The sequence below is a fragment of the Oncorhynchus masou genome, chromosome 8 (genome assembly GCF_036934945.1).
Source record: "Oncorhynchus masou masou isolate Uvic2021 chromosome 8, UVic_Omas_1.1, whole genome shotgun sequence".
Taxonomy (NCBI): domain Eukaryota; kingdom Metazoa; phylum Chordata; class Actinopteri; order Salmoniformes; family Salmonidae; genus Oncorhynchus; species Oncorhynchus masou.
In genome coordinates, this window is record NC_088219.1 from 36,194,242 (window position 1) to 36,218,815 (window position 24,574).

At 47.1% G+C, this 24,574-nt stretch overlaps 2 protein-coding genes across 2 annotated transcripts in view; both read right to left on the reverse strand.

Moving 5' to 3' along the window:
- The window catches only part of LOC135544586 (G protein-coupled receptor kinase 3-like), a 66,653-nt gene extending 54,388 nt beyond the window's left edge, over positions 1–12,265 (reverse strand). The window contains exons 1-2 of the mRNA XM_064972315.1: positions 11,547–12,265; positions 313–389 (exon numbers count right to left, since the gene is read on the reverse strand). Coding sequence (XP_064828387.1) covers positions 313–389; positions 11,547–11,659 — 190 coding nt within the window. The 5' untranslated portion in view covers positions 11,660–12,265. The remainder of the gene's footprint in view (positions 1–312; positions 390–11,546) is intronic.
- A 2,588-nt stretch (positions 12,266–14,853) lies between these two features.
- On the reverse strand, positions 14,854–16,583 carry LOC135543940 (beta-crystallin A4-like). Its single transcript, XM_064971261.1, has 5 exons — positions 16,545–16,583; positions 15,761–15,879; positions 15,441–15,582; positions 15,175–15,317; positions 14,854–15,001 (listed from the first exon to the last, which is right to left on the reverse strand). Exons 1-5 carry the CDS (start codon positions 16,581–16,583, stop codon positions 14,854–14,856), a joined length of 591 nt encoding a protein of 196 aa, XP_064827333.1.
- Between the last annotated feature and the right edge of the window lie 7,991 nt (positions 16,584–24,574).

Here is a 24,574-nt window from a genome sequence, read left to right on the forward strand (position 1 = left end):
CACCGATTGCAAACTGAAAAGTGGGTTTCGACGCCCCGGTGCTTTGGGTCGGCCACGGCGAGGATCCCCGTTCAGTTACCACGGGGATCCTCGGTAGTGTCTGTTGGTCGGGGGGGGGGGGGGTGTCATCCTAGCGTCCACACACACAAAGCACAAACCTATCCCAAGTCAACAGCTCCCAGCATACATTCCTTGTGCTGTGTGTGTGTGTGTGTGTGTGTGTGTGTGTGTGTGTGACGTGGTGCTATGATTCTCGTGGTTGTCCATGTAGGGAAAAGGACAAGCGTCCATTATCACACCGAGGCTACTCACCAATCTTCTGGTTGAAGATTTTGTCGAACGTCAGCTCATCTCTCTCCTCCAGGTACTTCTGCATCACACTGCGAATACTGAGAGAGAGAGAGCGAGAGGAGAATAAAATGTTAGAAACATACTTAATTACCCCTCTTCATCCCCTATGGGACACAAGGCTACAATGAGCTCCACAATGTTTGAAAACCAGAGCCTACTTCAAAAAAAGGGAAATGCACATAGACACAAATCACTGAGCACTGGACTCCCCTCCCCACTCTGCAACCTCTTCCTCCCTGCCCTCTCCTCTCTCATCTCTCCTGTCCTTTCATCCTTTCATCTCCCCTCCACCTTCATCCCTGCCCTGGTTTGGGCCTCTCCCTTCCTGCCACCTGTCCCCGTCGGTCCCCTGACAGGATGGTGAGGAGCAGGCAGACGGAGGACCGGAGCAGCTTGCCCTCAGAGAGGGTGTTAATGAGAGGAGGGCAGGGGAGAATTCATCAATTAGCGCCCCCCTCCACGGGCCCATTAGCACACACACAGGAGAGAGGAAAGTTACCACACACACACACAGGAGAAAGGAAAGTTACCACACACACACACAGGAGAGAGGAAAGTTACCACACACACACAGGAGAGAGGAAAGTTACCACACACACACACAGGAGAGAGGAAAGTTACCACACACACACACAGGAGAGAGGAAAGTTACCACACACACACACAGGAGAGAGGAAAGTTACCACACACACACACAGGAGAGAGGAAAGTTACCACACACACACACAGGAGAGAGGAAAGTTACACACACACACACAGGAGAGAGGAAAGTTACCACACACACACACAGGAGAGAGGAAAGTTACCACACACACACACAGGAGAGAGGAAAGTTACCACACACACACACAGGAGAGAGGAAAGTTACCACACACACACACAGGAGAGAGGAAAGTTACCACACACACACAGGAGAGAGGAAAGTTACCACACACACACAGGAGAGAGGAAAGTTACCACACACACACAGGAGAGAGGAAAGTTACCCCACACACAGGAGAGAGGAAATTACCACACACACACAGGAGAGAGGAAAGTTACCCCACACACACAGGAGAGAGGAAAGTTACCACACACAGGAGAGAGGAAAGTTACCACACACAGGAGAGAGGAAAGTTACCACACACAGGAGAGAGGAAAGTTACCACACACACAGCTGCAGGAGAGTAGAGCACGTTCCACATGGCAGCACATTGGCCAGACCGACACCTTGCCTGAGAGAGGGAGAGATCTTAGTTGTGTCTATTACTGCCAGTGAGCCAGTGGCACGGGCGCGAGAGAGAGAGGGAGGGGGCGCGAGAGAGAGAGGGAGGGTAGGCGAGAGAGAGAGAGAGGGAGGGTAGGCGAGGGTAGGCGAGAGAGCAGGAGAGACATACTGGTTGATGCTAGCACCAATGCTAACTAACCTGTAGTAAAAGTGTCTGAGCCGCGCGAAGACGCTAACTACCAGTTTATAACCCGGCGGCTGATGCCAGTACGGCACCAATAAACCCAGAGTGAAACCAGGGTAGGAATTAAACAAATAGTAGCAGCCGTAACAGCGCTGGTCCTGGATCTGCCTACGGAGGGCCAAACTGTACCCAGTCCAGTGTCAGTAATAGCTCTCCTCTGCTCTGTCTAACTGAGCCACAGGAACCAGGATACAGGAAGTAGACTCTTCCTCATTCACTGGGGGCCCAGGGGTGAGTCATAGGCATGCCTGACTGCTGCAGAAACAACAAGCCAGCGAATCCCTGGTGGACATGACTTGGATACATCTGAATGGGTAAATAAGCAACTTGGAGCCAATTCCTGAGCAGCCAAATCAGGTGAAAAAAGGCGGAGCTGCTCCGATACCGTAACAATCCACCCATTTCAGATGCATGAAGCGCCTCGGCCGTAGGGAGGAGCGGCCGTTTCTGGAGCCACGGAGAGGCTGTATTCCAGGCTGTCTCACAACCGGGCCGTGATCTGGAGTCCCCATAGGGCGGCGGACAACTGGGCCAGCGTCGTCCGGGATTGGCCGGTGTAGGCCGTCATTGTAAAGAAGAATTTGATCTTAACTGACTTGCCTGGTTAAATAAAGCTAACATTGAAAAAGGCTTTCTTTTTTTTTTAAAGACAACACACTGGCCAGTCAGAATCCACTCTCTGCTACAGTAGCCAATAACAATCCACCGACTCCACTTACTTAATAGTTGAATAATTCCCGTCAAGGATTGAAACGGATAGGACTTGTATACTCCAGATCATTAAGAGATGGAGAGGAGACGAGGAGAGGAAGCTTCACACTCTCCACAGCCCCCATTTGAATCTGCCTCCTGCAACTACCCCCCCCCCCAGCCATCCTTCCTTATCCTTCCAGTTGACACAACACACCATCTCTCGTCTCTCCCTGATCCCCCCCCCCCCCCTTTCTATCCTGGACTCCTCTCTATCGCTTCCAGTGCTGCCGTCAACATCCCACCCCTGCCCAGCAGGCGAAGCCTGGAGAATGTAGCAGCACTCCGCTCTCTACAACGTCACACACACACACTACCCTAAATACACACCTCGAGAAACACACAAACAACTCTTAAGACGACATATACGCACAGCCCCAAGCGTGCGCGCACACACACACACAGAGCTGAAACAAACAAATCCACACACACACACACACACATACACACACACACAGAGCAAGCTCAAAATACAAACGGCTCTATTTACTTGCCTCACGGTTTCAGAACTGCCTTTCTCACATCAATGCTGGCTCTCAGCATGCTGCCTCTTTCCCCCTCTACATCTCCCTCTCGGTAACTCCCTCTAGTCGGATTGTCATCATAGCCAATTCTAGGAGAGCACACACATTATCCCAGTGATAATCTTTTAAATCCTTATCAAATTAAAAACAAATCATTTCCATAAAGCCGTCCAGGGATCAGACAGGTCAGATCTAGTGAGTGTTTCTGGGACGGTGGCGGGTGGCACTGTAGGCTAAAACAGTCACTATGTCCACTTGAGCCGCTTATGTTTGGAGGGACTAGCCTATGTCACAGCCCACTACAGTAGCGATGTTGCTGACCCTGGCCCGATGGTATTAGTGCTTTCTCTCAATCTGCTGTATTAATTCCCGCTGTGCTGTATGGTAATCCTGGCTTTAGTACACACACTGAGACAGAGAGAAAGACAGACGGAGAGAGAGACAGACAGAGAGAGAGCGACAGCAAGAGAGAGACAGAGCGACAGCGAGAGAGAGACAGAGCGACAGAGACAGAGCGACAGCGAGAGAGACAGAGCGACAGCGAGAGAGAGAGCGACAGCAAGAGAGAGACAGAGCGACAGCGAGAGAGAGAGCGACAGCGCGAAAGAGACAGAGCGACAGCGCGAAAGAGACAGAGCGACAGCGCGAGAGACAGCGCAACAGCGAGAGACAGAGCGACAGCGAGAGAGACAGACAGAGCGACGGCGAGAGAGAGACAGACAGAGCGACGGCGAGAGAGAGACAGACAGAGCGACGGCGAGAGAGAGACAGAGAGCGACGGCGAGAGAGAGACAGACAGAGCGACGGCGAGAGAGAGACAGACAGAGCGACGGCGAGAGAGAGACAGACAGAGCGACGGCGAGAGAGAGACAGACAGAGCGACGGCGAGAGAGAGACAGACAGAGCGACGGCGAGAGAGAGACAGACAAGAGCGACGGCGAGAGAGAGACAGACAGAGCGACGGCGAGAGAGAGACAGACAGAGCGACGGCGAGAGAGAGACAGACAGAGCGACGGCGAGAGAGAGACAGACAGAGCGACGGCGAGAGAGAGACAGACAGAGCGACAGAAACAGACAGAGCGACAGCGAGAGACAGCGAGAGCTACAGAGCGACAGCGCGAGAGACAGAGCAACAGCGCGAGAGACAGAGCGACAGCGCGAGAGAGACAGCGCGACAGCGCGAGAGAGACAGCGCGACAGCGCGAGAGAGACAGCGCGACAGCGCGAGAGAGACAGCGCGACAGCGAGAGAGAGACAGCGCGACAGCGAGAGAGAGACAGCGCGACAGCGAGAGAGAGACAGCGCGACAGCGAGAGAGAGACAGCGCGACAGCGAGAGAGAGACAGCGCGACAGCGAGAGAGAGACAGCGCGACAGCGAGAGACAGCGCGACAGCGAGAGAGAGCGACAGCGAGAGAGACAGACAGAGCGACGGCGAGAGAGACAGACAGAGCGACGGCGAGAGAGAGAGCGCGACAGCGAGAGAGAGCGACAGCGAGAGAGAGAGCGACAGCGCGAGAGAGACAGACAGAGCGACGGCGAGAGAGACAGACAGAGCGACGGCGAGAGAGACAGACAGAGCGACGGCGAGAGAGACAGACAGAGCGACGGCGAGAGAGACAGACAGAGCGACGGCGAGAGAGACAGACAGAGCGACGGCGAGAGAGAGACAGAGCGACGGCGAGAGAGAGACAGAGCGACGGCGAGAGAGACAGACAGAGCGACGGCGAGAGAGACAGACAGAGCGACGGCGAGAGAGACAGACAGAGCGACGGCGAGAGAGACAGACAGAGCGACGGCGAGAGAGACAGACAGAGCGACGGCGAGAGAGACAGACAGAGCGACGGCGAGAGAGACAGACAGAGCGACGGCGAGAGAGACAGACAGAGCGACGGCGAGAGAGACAGACAGAGCGACGGCGAGAGAGACAGATGTAGTGTAAATCATAAAGAGCAGGCCATGTATAGCTTACTACTTCAGCCGGAGTTAAAGTAAACCCCACTATCACATGTTCTTTTATTACAGAAGAATAGCATCTTATCTCTTATTCCCTGTAAACAAATACCTAACTGATGATTAGCAATACAATTCCCATCTACACCTAAGCTCAATGCACACAGATACAACACACACCCACACACCTGCCTAGAGAGCAATAGGCAAAATTCACAGAGATTGGCCTCTGAAGAGCAACCTCTTCCAAAGCTTATTAGATGAGGCAATCTTTCCAGTCAAGATTGACACCCGCACACTTCTCCTGACGCGTATAGTGGGATCGACGCTACGGGGGACAAAGGAGGAGTCAAACCATCTGAATACCGATCCCTTCAGAAGTAAACAGGACCTTCAATGTTGGGGCAGGAAACTTGCTCTCCACGGGGGGGCGAACAGCAGGCCTACTCCGTTTCACTTTCACAACGCAGCTCGTTAACTAGCTCGGAGCCTGACAGAGCTGGGACTGTGAGAGGATGAGGAAGTCACAGAAGCCTGACTATGACTGGATAGAACACACATAGGCACTTTCGGAGAAGTTGCCTCGCTAAATTGTAAACACCGACACTCACAGAATTAGCTAGCTAATCGTTTCTCAGTGCCAGAAGGTCTTTTTATCTGAACAGCTAAGCACCCGATTCTACTAATCAAAGCCGTGGTTGAAGACTGATGACATATTAATCCGGTGCGTTACTGCTCTGCTGGATCAAAAGCCTGCACCGCCCACAGTGGAAAAGACTCTGGTTTCAATATGAGACCAGTGTAGAAAAGTAAAGAACAACAGTCTAAATTTGGTCGAGGTTGTAGTCTGGACCTGTTCATTGACAACATTTATAGCAAACAACAAATGAACAAGGGGCTTTTGCCAAATGGCCATCGTCAGTCCAGCCTGCCCTGAACACACACACAGTGGGGTTTCTGTCAGCACAATAGCATCCATTTGTAGGCCAACTTTGGCCCGGTTCGTGATTTGATTTCATCAATAGATGTGACAAAACGCATCACGTATTGAATTTCACACAAAAAAAAAGGGATGTTAGGGATATTATGTTTTGCAGTAGTTTGCTGGGCCTGCAGCAACACGCTTCCTTCATGGCTTTGTTCTCCATCTCTAGAGCCAATTTGTTCTCAGGATCTTCCCCATCCATGACTGAGACGCGTGTTCTCGTGGCTCTCTCGTCCCTTCTGCAGCAGACGCACGGCGAGAAATGTGTTTGGGACATCAGTGCAAAGGCATATAGAATCGTGAGAATCGTTAAAACATATCGCATCGCCACCGAAGTATCATGATAATATTGTATCGTGGCAATTCCCAGCCCTAGTGTTTTAATCATAATAAATGACCGAAGGTTCAAGAATAATAGGTTTCTGGGGTGTTCCATGCTCAATCAAGTACAATGTACCCCCTTGAATATTTGAGTCTCCCTTTCCAGGCAGGAGACTTCTGTGCTACCAGTGACGTCTACTCGCTAGCACTTGCAGCGCACTCCAACGGACGCTGAACAGCAACCTAGCGTGTGAACAAAACGACGTGAATACCCAAGAAGCACGAGGACAAAGTCTCACTTTAGGAGACTTTCTGATAAATGCATGTGCAGTGGGCTTCTAAATAATTAATTTTTCAGCACTTCACTTACACAGCCCCATCTGCACTGCAGCTCCCGTCAGTCAGTGGTGAGGAGGTCTGTCTGCACTACAGCTCCCGTCAGTCAGTGGTGAGGAGGTCTGTCTGCACTACAGCTCCCGTCAGTCAGTGGTGAGGAGGTCTGTCTGCACTACAGCCCCGTCAGTCAGTGGTGAGGAGGTCTGTCTGCACTACAGCTCCCGTCAGTCAGTGGTGAGGAGGTCTGTCTGCACTACAGCTCCCGTCAGTCAGTGGTGAGGAGGTCTGTCTGCACTACAGCCCCCGTCAGTCAGTGGTGAGGAGGTCTGTCTGCACTACAGCTCCCGTCAGTCAGTGGTGAGGAGGTCTGTCTGCACTACAGCTCCCGTCAGTCAGTGGTGAGGAGGTCTGTCTGCACTACAGCTCCCGTCAGTCAGTGGTGAGGAGGTCTGTCTGCACTACAGCTCCCATCAGGCAGTAGGGCGCTGCTGCACAAAACACCAGGGGTGTGTTCGAGCCTCGCAACGGAAACAATTGACTGTTTAAAGAACCAAAATGGAAGTAAACAGACCTCCCCGTTTTCGTTCCGCTTGCCTCTTATTGGTTCCCAGAGTAAATGGTGTCTGTTGCAAGATGTTTCCGCAAAACAGAAAACATTTTGCAACGGAATCCGTCTAATGAATTCACCCCAGGGTCGCAAACCCTTCAGATAGAAATATATAATGGACAGACATCTAGCCCATCTCCAACTTGTAGAAAAGGCAATAGGTCTAAAGCTCTTTTCATGACAGTTATATCTGCAACGTTACAGAAAGCTCACATATAGAGACGGTATTTGGTAGAATAGAAATGACCTGTGTCAGGTAGAATAGTGAATCATGTCAACTCTATACTTAAAGTCTCTAAGCTAGTTGATGAACAACAGGCTACCTGCCATTTGGCAAAACGTTCAGCACATCGGCAAGGCTCACTCGGATTAATGCAAACGTATCACATTATTAGAAACAACTTTGAGGAAGACATTGGATCTATGTTCGTGGCTCGCCACCACACTACATATTACAACCGCGAAAAGTCCATCACGCAATAGACGGAGACAGCATAACACGCTGTGCTTCTGAAGCTTTGAGGCTTAAGCTTGGTAAGGGATTTTAAGCCAAGCCGTTACAGCCATGAGCCTAAGCTACAGACACTTCTTAACATTGTATCCCACGTTCAGCTTGTCCATCCTCTTTTAGCTCTTCCATTCACATTTGCCATAAACACCCTGAGAAACTGACGTTGAGAATGCCACCGATGTCCACTCCTCACCAAACAAAAAGACACGGCCACCAAACCCTCCACCAGATCATCCTTCCCCGTGTTGTCTTGACTTCGTACTGTAACAGACGAGACACGCAAACCCTGACTAGAATTTAAATGTACAGCTAATAAGCTAACCTGGTGTGTGTGGGTTTGGCAGAGGAAGGTGTAGCCAAATCTGAAAAGGTCAAATTGGTTTTCTGTTATAGTAAGGCATTTTATTTGTATTTTTCTCAAATATCATAACTTGGTGAGAGCTCATAATAACCCTGTTCCACAAGTGTGTACTACTGCGCATGCGATATCCCAACTCTCCCTCCGACACCCTCGGGGAGTGGGTCACGGCCAGGGTCATACCCAAAGTGCTTATAGCAAACAGTTTAGCATGAATCGTATCTAAAGGTCACAGACAACAGGACCTTTCCACACTACTATACACCTAACGGGAGATAACATCTTTGTCTGGGCTGCACAGCAGTTAGCGCCAACAATAATAGCTGACAGAATGTGTTGCTATGGCGGCATCAATGGCCTCGCAAACACCACACACTCCAAAACGCAACATTTCCATCGCCTCGCATTTGCCTACAACATCCCAATGGGAGCTGCCTGCCTGTAAGCCTGCATTTGTTATTCAAAACCTGTGTGTTGATAAATAGTTCTCTTAAAACACCAGTGATTGAGTGGGCAGAGTCAGGCAATTGAAGGGGAGAGATACACAGATGTGAACGAATGGATGTAGTCGGATCAAATCAGGCTGTAATACACAAGTAATTGTTACACACAGCCTGAAACTAATCCCTGCAAAATAGTGTAAATGTTGCTTACATGCCAGAATGTTGAATAAAATTACATTTAAAAAGATGCACTACGCAGAAATCGCTTTGCCATTTCCTGGTTGCTAAAATCCTAATAGTTTGCCTAATTTCACTTTATGTGACAAAACAAGCAAGTATAGTGTAGAGAATCATTGTACCATCTAAACCGCTGAGAAATATATTTTCCAAAACTATATTTTCAGCTGTTTGAAGCTGGTGCATGAAACTGAAAGAAGCAACAGAAAAAAAAACCATAAGAATAGGAGGCATAGAAATAATGCACATAGTACAGATCTACAGCTTCTTAGACTTGCTTTTAACGAGTGACATATCTATAACTCACATTTCTATGTGAATTTGGTCAGGTCGCCCCAAGAAAGTGACATATTGCTGCTTTAAAAGCTTACTCTACCGATTGTCTGTGCGGTTTGTCCTTCAGCTGTTCTGGAGACAAAATAACCACAGGAAAGCATCGTTTTCCCGACTTTTTAGAGAGCCAGTAGGTATATGATTCTGTTCGTCAACAAGGTAAAATTAGTTTAATATTGGATATACATTTTTTATCTCATCAATAGCTATTGAATCAAGCATGCAATGACAATGAAAATGGTATATTCTGAATCAGGGGAAGATGAGGAACAACTTGACACCTTTCTGTGTGACATTTCTTTCTCCTCATTTCCAAGAAATCTAAAGTAAACTAAGCGTCCGTGTGGATTGTTCTCCATCCTCCTGATTTGGAATTGAACATTTTCATTGTCACGTCACCCTTGGTTGAATAGCTATTGACGGGAGAAAAACAAATATATCAAGTGTAAAACTAACTTTACCTTGGTGTCGAACATATCCATATACCTGCCCCTCAAAAAGTTGGGTAAAACTGCTCAGAAAACCAGAAGAGTACGTTTAGATGACATTTTATTCAACACTCTAGCTTGTACGGTGCATTTACATGATTTTGAAGACATTTGTTTCAGACAGGTAAACACACATATTTTTTTTAACTGGGCAAGTCAGTTAAGAACAAATTCTTATTTACAATAACGGCCTAGGAACAGTGGGTTAAATGCCTTGTTCAGGGGCAGAATGACAGATTTTGCTTGTCAGCTCGGGGATTTGATCCACCAACCTTTTGGTTTCTGGTCCAATGCTCTAGCCACTAGGCTACCCCCCCCCAATCACTCTGGAGTATTTACTCATTTCTCTTACACTGGGCTGAAGTACACACCAATGTATTTTGCAACAAGACACTTTCAAGGAGCTGTAATTTATGGTTTCACATGTATTTAGTTTTTGCACGCCATATTTTGTCACACCCTTTCACCCTGCATTGGTATATGAAGCCTGATTGCACTACGGTGTGATAAAAGTGTATGCTAACGTGAACTAAATATAAAACGGATATGTAAACATGTACAATTGCAAAGCATGCTGAGTATAATTCTAATGAGCTCTGCCCCGAAACAAGGCCAATAATAACACCCAGTCAGCCATTTACCCGTTTCGTATTGTTATCTTTAATGGTTTCTTATTGGTGTTACATTGTCGGGAAGGAACCTGCAAGTGCGCATTCCATTGGACAGTGTATATCAAATATCGTAGAAGTAATAAAACATGAAACGGTCTGCTGTTCGTCTTGGCGGGATCATTTTCACATAGAAACGTCTCTTTCTTGCAGACGCCATTATCCGTGGCCTTGCTCAACTAAGGTAGACAAACGTCAACATATCAGTCGTAGCAAGAAAAGGTTTCTGTGAGCTTCACTAAGATGCTGTCGCTGTTCGGCCCGGCTACTTGCAAATGTATCCTTAAATACAAAATACATGTACTTTAATTAAATACATTCCAAAATAAAAGTATTTTGTTGTTTATTTTTGACACATTGACCTTCGTGGTATTGAGCTATTCCCTGATTAATCAGGCTAGGGGGGGGGGGGGGGGGGGATGTAGAAGACCCTCCTGCTCCCTCCATCGATTGAGCTCTTCTAATCTTTCACCACATCATTCCACCATAAACAGATAGGCCTAACAGATTGATGTAGCAGATGAACTGCATACTATTTATATTCAAAGCAACAAACAAATAAATAAATAGCTTCTGCCAACAGATGGTGGTGTTAGCAGGGTGGTAAAAATCTACTTTTTGGTCCACCAGCCGCAGCGGCCGCAATTTTACCGGCCACTTAAATGTCTGAAATATAATTTGAATCAAGATGAATCACAGAAAAGACTGTACAAATCACAGAATTAGTGTACACCCCAACCCGCTTTCAGCACTTTAGCATTCAGATTCTCTCTTCCAGAGCTGACACACTCAAATAAATAAATAAATATATATATCATTTATTTTTACCTCAGCTTTGGATAAAATAAACTGCTCCCAAATGCAATGCAGCTGGTAAGAATGGACATTTTACCAGACAACGACAAAATCTACCCGCATTGATAGATGACTCTTGGTCTGGTCTTCAGAACCCATCGTTAATAAGCATCATTAAAACGATATAATTCTAGGATGGCATTATGTCAGATGCTAATTGAACTAAAAGTGGATTTGAGGGCTGGGGCCTCAGATGGTAGGGACCCTGAAGCCAGAGACAGCTGACGAATTGTTTCCTTTAGCGAGCTACTGCAACTGACTTGACACATTTGAATTAGGTTGGGTTTATCTCCCTACACAGACAGACGCACACCAATTTGACTGGTAAACACTGACTGACCGAGGCACAATATAAGGCGGAGGAGCAATTATGTACCTGGGTTCAGGCAGTATGATTTTCTTGCTCGCCCGGGCCGCTGGAGTAGATTTGCTCTTCTCCATCGCCATCAAATAGCTGACATCGGCGAGAACTGCTTCGAGGTCCGCCATCTTCAACCTTGGGTGGACACCACACCTGCCGTGGGAACGTTTTTTTATTTTTTATTTAAGGAAAAGACGAAGCGAATGTCCACTGAATCCAGCTAGATCCAACCAGGGCGACCCAGACAGCTATGCGGATGACAGGGGCGACCATCCGAATGGAGCGTGTCGTTTTCTTCCTCTAGGTCTGGCAAACACGGTCTCTCAAAACTCAACCATTGTGACAGAAAAACAAACACGCACAAAAAAAATGTAGAGGAGATTGATAGCTCAATAGATGACTCGTTTATTGAGAGTTCACTCATCTGGGTGCGTGTTGTCTTCCCATCAATAAGGTCCGTTATGTGCAAAACGTGTGTTGCGGTTTCATGGACTCCGAACATAAGCAGTTCAAAATAACGGCAGACAAGATTGATGAGATTTTCGTTTCTTCCTCCCCCCACCACATTCAGAGCGCTTCACTTATTTAGATGGGCCACCTGCTAGATTTGGCTAACTAGCAAGCCAGCTAGTTAGCTAATAACTGTCAAAGCCCACTGATCCTGGATGATGGGTTTTTTTATCTTCTTGGCAAGCTAAAAAAATCATGTCAACCTTGCGGTATGTGCGATGCTTTCAAGCCAGCTAGTTAGCTAATAACTGTCAAAGCCCACTGATCCTGGATGATGGGTTTTTTTATCTTCTTGGCAAGCTAAAAAAATCATGTCAACCTTGCGGTATGTGCGATGCTTTCAAGCTTCCTAACGGCGCCTTGTCGCCTATGCTTTTAACATAAAACAAAACATTAAGCGTCTACGAAGATGCTGCATAAAATCTATCGAAATGGCATCCGACGAAGACATCCCGTGAAAATGATGACAAAAAGGAGAGAGCTAAAACAACAAGAGGAAGCCAGCTTCGCATGTATCACACAACAACAACAAATCGGACCACGAATGAATAGTCCAGATGCCGTATAAGGTAGGTTCACATGTATTCACCAAAACGAAGACTCGGAACAACGTTCTTCATCAGGAGGACATTTGTCGCAGAACACGTCGCCATATAGATGCAGGTTGCTAGCTGAATATCCAGGCCAGCGTGCAAAAAAACAATCAGCTAGATATCCGACTAAAAACCCCTCTAGCTAACAAGAAAACAACTATATGTTATTGGCGCTACGGTAACTATATATGCAATATTTAAACAAATCATGCCACGTTATTTAAACAAATCAGCCAGTTCACGTTAGTTAAATGTAGAATCTAGGGAGACAGGGTTGTCTACGACCAAACCGCTGTGCAAAACGTCGCTACTTCGGTAGCGAGTCGATTACAGCCGCTTAGCAAGTAGCTAACCCCGTGCTGTGAGCCAGTTCAATTTCAACTAACCCGCTAACGTTAGATAATATACTGACTCGGCTAGCGCAGGTAGCTAGCTAACAGCCGCTTTGGTCGCGCCGACGCGAAACCCACTCGTGCAGTTAACGATCTCGGCTAACGAATCCCAATCCTCGGGCAAACGCACCTCGTTTAAAAAAAAAAGACGGACCAAACCGCACACCATTTGCCATAATCATTGCTTTCGCCCAGTGTCGTGGGCTCTGGCACGGAGACACCAGTGGCTAGCTAGCTGTTATGATGGGGGGAGGGGGCGTTGGAAGGAGGAAATTGGCTAGCTGACGTTAGCTCGGTGCGCCGTCCGCGGTCTCTCGCCACTGGAAGTTGAGTCTTTTCCCGGGCGACCAAACAACTTGCTAGTTAAACCAACGGGCAATGGGAGATAAGCTAACAACCTAAGTGCATGTCATTTCGTCTTCCAATATCAGCTGCCTGTCAGTGTCTTCCTCGGTCAAGTGTTGTGACCATACGTTTCTTTTCCTCCTCGTTGCGCGAGACACGTTCCTCTTGCTACAGTAGCCCGAATGGATCCGGTACGAGATCCGTTGAGATCGGTGCATTCGGCAGAATCCGAAGCCGAATGAGAACGTCTGATATCCTGTTTGTTTGCGTTCCTCAGAGGCACAGAAATTCTTCCTGTTATCCCTGGTGAGTCCGAGTAGAGACCGTTGGCTGCGTCTCCCGTGTGCAGCTGTGTGGTGGGTTTGTGTCTCCCCCCCACCCAGTGTATTCTGTGTTCTCAGAAACGAGCGAGCTCAGCTACTGCGAAAGCCCCACTTCCTCACGCTGCGACCGAGAAGCCCGGAAAACATGTCATGGAGCCGGATCGCTCATGGACGGGGAACTACGTGATTATAAATGCCCTGTTACGAGTTTATTAAAAATAAATACCATTATTTAAAATGAGCACTAGTCTGTTTAACTAAAAAAGAAAAGGCATTATTTGTAACAGTATTCAAAAGAGGGCGGTAGGCACTGAGCACTCAGTATGGGCATCTTGTTTTAAATGACTAAAACATGAATATTAGATGGCTGACACATCTGGGAGATAACGAGCCGGATCAATCCAACGGACCATTCCCTGAATCATTAGACAACCCATTTGTGTATCTCCAAACCACTTTATTGTAGGCGTATGTTGGAGACCTGTTTAATCAGATTTTGAAGCATATATACACGCATATTTATTTGGGACGTTTGATTTTCCTAAAATTCAGTAGGCATAAGAATTGTCCAGTAGGCCTTAAATAATGTGCTGCACTGTTAATAAAATACTAATTGCTGACGCATTTTGTTGGGCTTTACAACCTATACAACAGTGATTTATTTTTGGACAAGTATTTTACAAATGGGAAGCAAACATCTGATGAAAGCACTGCAAAATTGGGCTCCAATGCCCATCCCAAATGGTATGGGAGTCAGCCGAGCTTCCTCCAACCCACCTGACCCTTATCATAGCCTGTCTTCAAAGGCCACTTTGTCTCATAATTCTATTTAACAATGTACGTCATCACACTGTTATATTTGATTTAACCAAGCAATATTTTATTATTATATTTTGTCAATAGATTGATATTTTTGTTGTTGTTGCGTTTGATTACTGTCATGGAGACGTAGCGCCACCTGCTGGCCAGTAAATGTTATGTTTTCAGAAGCGCTCCAGCCTAAAATGTCTCAATAGCCATGTGGCTGTTGATTTGTTTGTTTGCCTTTAGCTATATTCAGAGAGGCACAAGCATGGACGGTAGGTCAGTGAGGTTTTATAAAGACAGTTTATTCAGCATTGGGTAACAGTGGGGTTAAGCTTGGGGTAACGGTGAGAGGCTACTGCTGAATGCGACGGATGGACTGGATCTGAGGGGTCTGGGAGTGGGAGCCGAACTCCCTGAAGTGCTTGTACTCGCCACAATGACGGTCACACTCCATGATGTACTGGTAGCCACGGTATCCGGGGTACTGGTAGCACACGAAACTGGTAGGTAGAGAGACAGAAAGAGATTTCAGAGTCAGTTGGCGATAATGGATACTATGAGGCTAAGGGAGTAGTCAAACAATTAGATTGGAGAGAGGATGAAAGAGAGAGAGAGAAAGTGAGTGAAGTAGAGGGAGAGAGAGGTTGACTGTGGTAAGGGCCCGGCTACTCACGCTCCGGACTGGACCCTGAGGGAGCCGACCTCGTTGTTGCACCAGCCCATGGCCTGGAGGGAGGGGTAGTCGTCGCTCAGCTCGCCCTTACGACCAAGGAAGTTCTCACGCTCATAAATGGTCATACGACACTCCCTGTGGTTCTGGAGGGGAGAAGACGTAGGGGGAGGGAGGGGGGGGGGGTTGTCAGTCAAGAGGAAGAGTGTGGAATAGGTCGTGATAGAAGCAGATAGGGGTAGATAGAGAGCGGTAGTTTAGTTACTCACAGCGCAGGCAATGGGCCTGAAGGAGGTCATTCTCTCGATGTGGTAGGCATTGCTTCCTCCGAAGGCATCGCACTGGGGGTACTCTCCTCTCTCCAGCACAAACTGCTGGCCCTGGTAGGACGCATGCTCATAGCCAACCCAACTATAGGAGCGAGAGGGAGAAAGGGGGAAAAGTAAGACATCACATTGAGATCTCTCATTTTCCCATCAGCTTCTCTGAGCAATAGTTCTAAAGACTGAAACCAGCGAGTGGAAGGTCTGCTTTGAGTGTTTCTGCGGGTTGGGGATTTTTAAGTGGGGATTTGTGTGTAAGGACTCACGCTCCACTCTCCACCCTGAGGGAGCGCACAGTCTCGAACCCGAACTCCATCACATTGCAGCACTCGGAGGTGAACTCGTGCCGACGACCCTGGAAGCACTCCTCGTCGAAGACAATGATCTGAGAGAGAGAGACATGAGTTACATACTGTATCCGATCTATTTACCTGGACAGGCTGCTGTAGGGGAGGACGGCTCATAATAATGTCTGGAATGGAATGAATGGAATGGTATCAAACAGGTGGAAACCGTGGGCTTGTCGCGTCCGACAAGTTCCATTCATTCCGTTCCAGACGTGACTGTTAGCCCGTCCTCCCCAATTAAGGTGCCGCCAGCCGCCTGTGGTGTGCAGCCGGAAGTGTCTCTCCAGCTCTTTAGAGTTAATATGGTCTGTGATTCGTCTAACTCCGTGCAGGGTGTAATGTGTTCCGCGGGATCAGAAAGAGTGTGCCTTGACCCGACCCTGCTGTTGACCAAACAGGCCCCTGTGACAAACGGTTTGTTCCTGAGCTCAGGTTGTCACATTGATCCCAGACACCTGTTTCTCCCGCATCTCTCCGGTTTAAAGAGTTTTCCTGGACCCCACAGACTGAGCTCAAATACTTGACAAAAATCGTCCTTCTGTCCCTGCTTCCTTCCTTGAGGTAATCACTGATCTGCCACGGTTGGAGAGGTGGAGGTAAGAATTCCACTGCAATGCTTTTCGGTCACCGACGGATGTATTTGAAACATGTCCATGGCAGGCCTTTGATATGATGCACACTCAGTAAGCCAGTCTTTACATACCTTCCAGTGGCCGGAGAACTTGGTGCAATGGTGAGTCATCTTGTTGTCTGGAATGAGAGAGGACAGATAGCAGGGCTGTTATAAACAATAGTACTTTTTACAACGAGCAGAATGTGACATTTGGACAATGTGCAACTCGGGATGCTAATTAGACCGCTGAACGTTTCTTTCCCTCCCATTCATACTCGCATTATACACACACACACACACTCTTTCTTCTCATTTAAACACACACACTGCCCTAGACACGCAACAAAGTTCGGCAACAAAGTTTGCCCATATCAAAAATACTGACCATCAAACAAATTTTCAGGTCAAATATATATATATAAATATATATATAACAGAGCAAAGTAGCTGGTGGAGGGAGAAAATGGAGCAGCATTGTGCTTCATCCCCTATAATAGAGTCCAGTGGCGGGTTAGTACAGTAGGACTCCCTCCCTGTGTCATAAACTATTCATATTGTACCACCGCATCAATGCTATTCTACGCCCCATAACCTGCTTTTATGTAACCTGCTTTTATGTACTGAAAGGCCCGTACAGCTCGAATGTTCTAGAATGTGAAAAGGCTGGTTTAGCTCTGTATGCAGGGCTAAAAGGCTTGGTTTAGCTATGTGTTGTTCAGGGCTAAAAGGCTTGGTTTAGCTCTGTATGCAGGGCTAAAAGGCTTGGTTTAGCTATGTGTTGTTCAGGGCTAAAAGGCTTGGTTTAGCTATGTGTTGTTCAGGGCTAAAAGGCTTGGTTTAGCTATGTGTTGTTCAGGGCTGAAAGGCCTGTGAGGATAGTGTCCCAGCGAGGCCCAAAGCAGGCGCTGTGGAGTGACTGGCCTGAATAGCAGGACCATTGTGTGATGCTGGATTGAAAGCGTCAGCAGCTATTTACAGACCCTGTACTGGAATGAGGAAAGTCCAACAGACCAGGGGCCACATCTAGGATATTCCCCTTTAGGTCTTTTTTTTTCTGCCACTATTTTTAGATTTTTCTCTCTATTTCCCCCCTTTTTTCTTCCGATTGTTCTCTCTCCATCCCTTGTTGGCCCCTGGTCCTTGTTCCCAGGGCCCAGAGTTATGCCCCTGGGCCTGCCTGGCTGTGGTGTGAAGTGGTGGTGGGCAGACCGAGTCATTATGGGGCCTGCTACCCTACCCTAGGCACTCTGCCCTGCTCTGTCTTCCTGCCTGCCTGGCTGGGTGGATGATCAGGCTGGTGCTACGGTTCTCTGGGTGGGGCAGAGAGACTCACCTTGCTTTGATGCCCTTGGCTGTCCCGGAATGAGAGTGAGAGGACTCACGCGCCCCCACTCTTTTAAAGCCTCCCCTGGCAAAGGGCCACACTGAAAGCCCCAGCTCAGCAGCGGGGAGGAGCCTCTCTTTGTCCCTCTGACAAAAGCCGGGGTTAATCTATAGAGGGACTGAAGTGCAGACGCCACACTATCACCCAGGGCAGGGACCAGGGGTAGGGAGGAGAGAAGAGACAAGTGCAGGGCACTTGGAATGTCAAGGGGTGATGAGAGGAGGGGGATTCCCTCCAAAAGCCATGTACAGTAGCCTACACTTGATTTCTCTCTCTCTCTCTCTCTCTCTCTCTCTCTCTCTCTCTCTCTCTCTGTCTCTCTCTCTCTCTCTCTCTCTCTACCTCTTCCTCACTATCTCCTCCTTTCATTTCTTCTTTATTTCTATCGTTCACAATCACATCTCATGGGTTCTTGTGGGTCTCTCAGCTAACGAGCTGTATCCCAAGAGCCCTCATGGATGACCCTGTCCTCTCTGTTGACAAGCATGTCATGTCCTTTACTCACCTGTAGGGAGAGACCTGTCTGTCTCTCTGTCTGTCTCACTCTGGTTCACCTCACCTCACGTGCTCCGTTGCAATCCCTGCCCCTATTTCCTCCCAAAGGATCGATAAAGTATTCTGTCTGTCTGTCTGTCTGTCTGTCCGTCTGTCTGTCTGGGAGAGATTAGGCCCTCTGTCTGTCTGTCTGTCTGTCTGTCTGTCTGTCTGTCTGTCTGTCTGTCTGTCTGTCTGGGAGAGATTAGGCCCTCTGTCTGTCTGTCTGTCTGTCTGTCTGTCTGTCTGTCTGTCTGTCTGTCTGTCTGTCTGTCTGCCTGCCTGCCTGCCTGCCTGTCTGTCTGTCTGTCTGTCTGTCTGTCTGTCTAGCTGACTGACTTAATTGTTATTATGTCATCACTAATGCCTTTGGTCAACTGTCACGGTAAAAGGTTGACAGGACTGAAACCAAACATCTTCAACATAAACGTACAAGTTCAACTTGTGCACGGTTGACTTTTTGAGACTGTTGTTGACTGAGGCGCTGTCATTCCGTTAGCCCCACCGTGAGACGCGGCATGTAGCGTCGAAGGTGCGCATCTTATTTCGCCCTGCCAATTATTCATAGTTAATCTGCGGCATGATCAGGGCATGCTCCCCATGTTTCATAACACAGAGCAGCAGGAGGCTCCATTTGGTGCTGGAATGTGGACATCTCGTCTGGCAGATAGAGAGAGAAACATAAACATAGAGAGAGGGAATAAGCTGAGCCAAGAAATGAGACAGAGGACCAAGTTGGAAGAGGGTCAGCAGTAGGCAAGTCTTGCTCCAGCAGCTTTAGCAGGAAACCCTCAGACGTGTTACACGTCAACAGTGGAACGGACCGCTTCGAAGAAAGACATGGTGGTTATGAACTATTCTAGTTGGTTAACCATTAGGCTTTACCAAATGGCTATTGTCATTTGTACTTAGGCTGTGTGTCCTTTTTATCCCGAAGGGAATATTCTTGTATTTCATTAACTTTCCGAAATATGTTTATAAAAAAATGTTAACCATCACAACTGAATCAATTCAAAAGTATAAATCGTGCCTTATACATATGCATTTATTTCATTTGATGTTTAGCAAACTGTTGTTCTAATGAGTCTGTGTGTTGCTGGTGTAGAGGAGTCAGGCGCAGGACAGCAGATATGCGTAAATAAACGTATTTTACTCAAAATAGACAAAAATACAATGAAAGCATGCACACATAACAGAACATATTACATACAAATAAACATTGGGGGAACAGAGGGTTAAATAATGAGCAAGTCATTGGGGGATTGAAACCAGGTGTGTGAGACAAAGACCAAACAAATGGAAAATGAAAAGTGGATCCGTGATGGCTAGAAGGCCATGACGTCAACCGCCGAACGCCGCCCAAACAAGGAGAGGGACCGACTTCGGCGGAAGTCGTGGCGGTTGTAGTGTTGTAGGTCAGTACAAAAAGAAGAAAACAATTACTCAAAAAAACTTCACAGCACTAAAAGAAGGTTGCTTACAATCATTTATTCATTCATGAACACATGTTGTTTTGACAAACTCTGTTATAATGCATAAGCTGTTTATAACGCATTAGCCATAGCTGTAGTATTGGACATGGCTTTTGCATTAGCCATAGCTTTAGCATAGCCATGGCTTTGGTGTTAGCCATAGCTTTAGCATAGCCATGGCTTTGGTCCTAGCCATATCTTTAGCATAGCCATGGCTTTTGCATTAGCCATAGCTTTAGCATAGCCATGTTTTTTGCATTCGCCATAGCTTTAGCATAGCCATGGCTTTGGTGTTAGCCATAGCTTTAGCATAGCCATGGCTTTGGTCCTAGCCATATCTTTAGCATAGCCATGGCTTTTGCATTAGCCATAGCTTTAGCATAGCCATGTTTTTTGCATTCGCCATAGCTTTAGCATAGCCACAGCTTTAGCATAGCCATGGCTTTGGTGTTAGCGAGCACAGCGCTGCGCTGGCTGTTTTGACAGCAGAGTGACGACCCAGTCAACCATTAGTCAACAGAGAGAGGAGCAGAGACTAGACTGGTACTAGCCTCCCTCTCTGACTGGATCCTGTGGAAAGATGGTATCTATGGCTGTATGGCTGCCTTTACACAGCCAGCTCAATTCTAATCGTTTTTTTTTTCACTAATTGGTCATTTGACCAATCAGATCAGCTCCTTTTCCCAATAAAAATATCAGAATTGGACTGCCTTTGTAAAAACAGCCTATGTTTCCGATTCTACACTGGCCTGCTAAGAATGATAAGATAACATAACATAACAGAAGAATGACTCTGAATTACAAATAATACAGAGAGAGATTTCCTAGACATTGATAGGTGCCCAAGTTTCCATGTAAAATTGGTCTAATGTATTTTTGCATTTTATCTGTTGAGATCATCATTTGCCATTATTTTATACACTTTTTTTATACCCTTACTCAACCAACCTTTACTCAACCAACCTTTACTCAACCAACCTTTACTCAACCAACCTTTACTCAACCAACCTTTACTCAACCAACCTTTACTCTTCCAACCTTTACTCTTCCAACCTTTACTCTACCGACCTTTTACTCAACCGACCTTTTACTCTACCGACCTTTTACTCTACCGACCTTTTAATCTACCGACCTTTTAATCTACCGACCTTTTACTCTACCAACCTTTACTCAACCAGCTAGTTTTGGACTCATTAATGCCCTAGTAGTGGATTGTCATCACAGCTGTACCCTTGACATTCTATGACACACCAACACAACCCAACCCCTCCTCCCCGTGGCTGCCTGAACACTTCACTTTATACAGTGACACTTCCCACAAGGCCTCATGTTGTCACTAGGCAGGAACCTGCAACTCTGCCTCGGGCTCTGGGCCACACATAGGTCACTATACATTATGCTAATGTATTGCTGCTCTATGTCTTGCTTCAGCCTACAGATATGGGTTTATATCTTAGATAGATATAGGTGATGAACAATCAATCGATCACAGATTGCGATGCACACGTCAACATTTTAAAAGTCATCCAGCGATATGACCACTGATATTGACCTACAGTACACAGTGGAGACCTGCACTTGATTGGACAATGGACGGAGAAGACGAACAAGACCTGTGGTGGGGGGGGGGGGGTGGAGAGGGTAGATGGAGATGGGGTCGAGAGAGTGAGTAGTGAGACTAAACGGTTTGACATTCTCCACCAGGTTATTTCTACTCTATTATTCTGCCTCTCTCTTCCATGTCGCCATCACCCTCCTTTGCCACACTTCTAGGTGCTTTTTAATGCTGTGGTGCTGTCTGTGTGTTAGCGTCATGTCTATGTGAAACGTGTGTGTGCTGTCTGTGTGTTAGCGTCATGTCTATGTGAAACGTGTGTGTGCTGTCTGTGTGTTAGCGTCATGTCTATGTGAAACGTGTGTGTGCTGTCTGTGTGTTAGCGTCATGTCTATGTGAAACGTGTGTGTGCTGTCTGTGTGTTAGCGTCATGTCTATGTGAAACGTGTGTGTGCTGTCTGTGTGTTAGCGTCATGTCTATGTGAAACGTGTGTGTGCTGTCTGTGTCTGTGTCTGTGTGTTAGCGTCATGTCTATGTGAAACGTGTGTGTGCTGTCTGTGTGTTAGCGTCATGTCTATGTGAAACATGTGTGTGCTGTCTGTGTGTTAGCGGCATGTCTATGTGAAACGTGTGTGTGCTGTCTGTGTGTTAGCGTCATGTCTATGTGAAACATGTGTGTGCTGTCTGTGTGTTAGCGGCATGTCTATGTGAAACGTGTGTGTGCTGTCTGTGTGTTAGCGTCATGTCTATGTGAAACATGTGTGTGCTGTTTGTGTGTTAGCGTCATGTCTATGTGAAACGTGTGTGTGCTGTCTGTGTGTTAGCGTCATGTCTATGTGAAACGTGTGTGTGCTGTCTGTGTGTTAGCGGCATGTCTATGTGAAACGTGTGTGTGCTGTCTGTGTGTTAGCGTCATGTCTATGTGAAACGTGTGTGTGCTGTCTGTGTGTTAGCGTCATGTCTATGTGAAACGTGTGTGTGCTGTCTGTGTGTTAACGGCATGTCTATGTGAAACGTGTGTGTGCTGTCTGTGTCTGTGTGTTAGCGTCATGTCTATGTGAAACGTGTGTGTGCTGTCTGTGTGTTAGCGTCATGTCTATGTGAAACGTGTGTGTGCTGTCTGTGTGTTAGCGGCATGTCTATGTGAAACGTGTGTGTGCTGTCTGTGTCTGTGTGTTAGCGTCATGTCTATGTGAAACATGTGTGTGCTGTTTGTGTGTTAGCGTCATGTCTATGTGAAACGTGTGTGTGCTGTCTGTGTCTGTGTGTTAGCGTCATGTCTATGTGAAACGTGTGTGTGCTGTCTGTGTCTGTGTGTTAGCGTCATGTCTATGTGAAACGTGTATGTGCTGTCTGTGTGTTAGTGTCATGTCTATGTGAAACGTGTATGTGCTGTCTGTGTGTTAGCGTCATGTCTATGTGAAACGTGTATGTGCTGTCTGTGTCTGTGTGTTAGCGTCATGTCTATGTGAAACGTGTGTGTGCTGTCTGTGTCTGTGTGTTAGCGTCATGTCTATGTGAAACGTGTGTGTGCTGTCTGTGTGTTAGCGTCATGTCTATGTGAAACGTGTGTGTGCTGTCTGTGTGTTAGCGTCATGTCTATGTGAAACGTGTATGTGCTGTCTGTGTGTTAGCGTCATGTCTATGTGAAACGTGTGTGTGCTGTCTGTGTGTTAGCGTCATGTCTATGTGAAACGTGTATGTGCTGTCTGTGTCTGTGTGTTAGCGTCATGTCTATGTGAAACGTGTATGTGCTGTCTGTGTCTGTGTGTTAGCGTCATGTCTATGTGAAACGTGTATGTGCTGTCTGTGTGTTAGCGTCATGTCTATGTGAAACGTGTGTGTGCTGTCTGTGTCTGTGTGTTAGCGTCATGTCTATGTGAAACGTGTATGTGCTGTCTGTGTCTGTGTGTTAGCGTCATGTCTATGTGAAACGTGTGTGTGCTGTCTGTGTCTGTGTGTTAGCGTCATGTCTATGTGAAACGTGTGTGTGCTGTCTGTGTGTTAGCGTCATGTCTATGTGAAACGTGTGTGTGCTGTCTGTGTGTTAGCGTCATGTCTATGTGAAACGTGTATGTGCTGTCTGTGTGTTAGCGTCATGTCTATGTGAAACGTGTGTGTGCTGTCTGTGTGTTAGCGTCATGTCTATGTGAAACGTGTGTGTGCTGTCTGTGTGTTAGCGTCATGTCTATGTGAAACGTGTATGTGCTGTCTGTGTCTGTGTGTTAGCGTCATGTCTATGTGAAACGTGTATGTGCTGTCTGTGTCTGTGTGTTAGCGTCATGTCTATGTGAAACGTGTATGTGCTGTCTGTGTGTTAGCGTCATGTCTATGTGAAACGTGTGTGTGCTGTCTGTGTCTGTGTGTTAGCGTCATGTCTATGTGAAACGTGTGTGTGCTGTCTGTGTGTTAGCTTCATGTCTATGTGAAACGTGTATGTGCTGTCTGTGTGTTAGCGTCATGTCTATGTGAAACGTGTGTGTGCTGTCTGTGTTAGCGTCATGTCTATGTGAAACATGTATGTGCTGTCTGTGTCTGTGTGTTAGCGTCATGTCTATGTGAAACGTGTATGTGCTGTCTGTGTCTGTGTGTTAGCGTCATGTCTATGTGAAACGTGTATGTGCTGTCTGTGTGTTAGCGTCATGTCTATGTGAAACGTGTATGTGCTGTCTGTGTCTGTGTGTTAGCGTCATGTCTATGTGAAACGTGTATGTGCTGTATGTGTCTGTGTGTTAGCGTCATGTCTATGTGAAACGTGTGTGTGCTGTCTGTGTGTTAGCGTCATGTCTATGTGAAACGTGTGTGTGCTGTCTGTCTGTGTGTTAGCGTCATGTCTATGTGAAACGTGTGTGTGCTGTCTGTGTGTTAGCGTCATGTCTATGTGAAACGTGTATGTGCTGTCTGTGTGTTAGCGTCATGTCTATGTGAAACGTGTGTGTGCTGTCTGTGTGTTAGCGTCATGTCTATGTGAAACGTGTATGTGCTGTCTGTGTGTTAGCGTCATGTCTATGTGAAACGTGTGTGTGCTGTCTGTGTGTTAGCGTCATGTCTATGTGAAACGTGTGTGTGCTGTCTGTGTCTGTGTGTTAGCGTCATGTCTATGTGAAACGTGTGTGTGCTGTCTGTCTGTGTGTTAGCGTCATGTCTATGTGAAACGTGTGTGTGCTGTCTGTG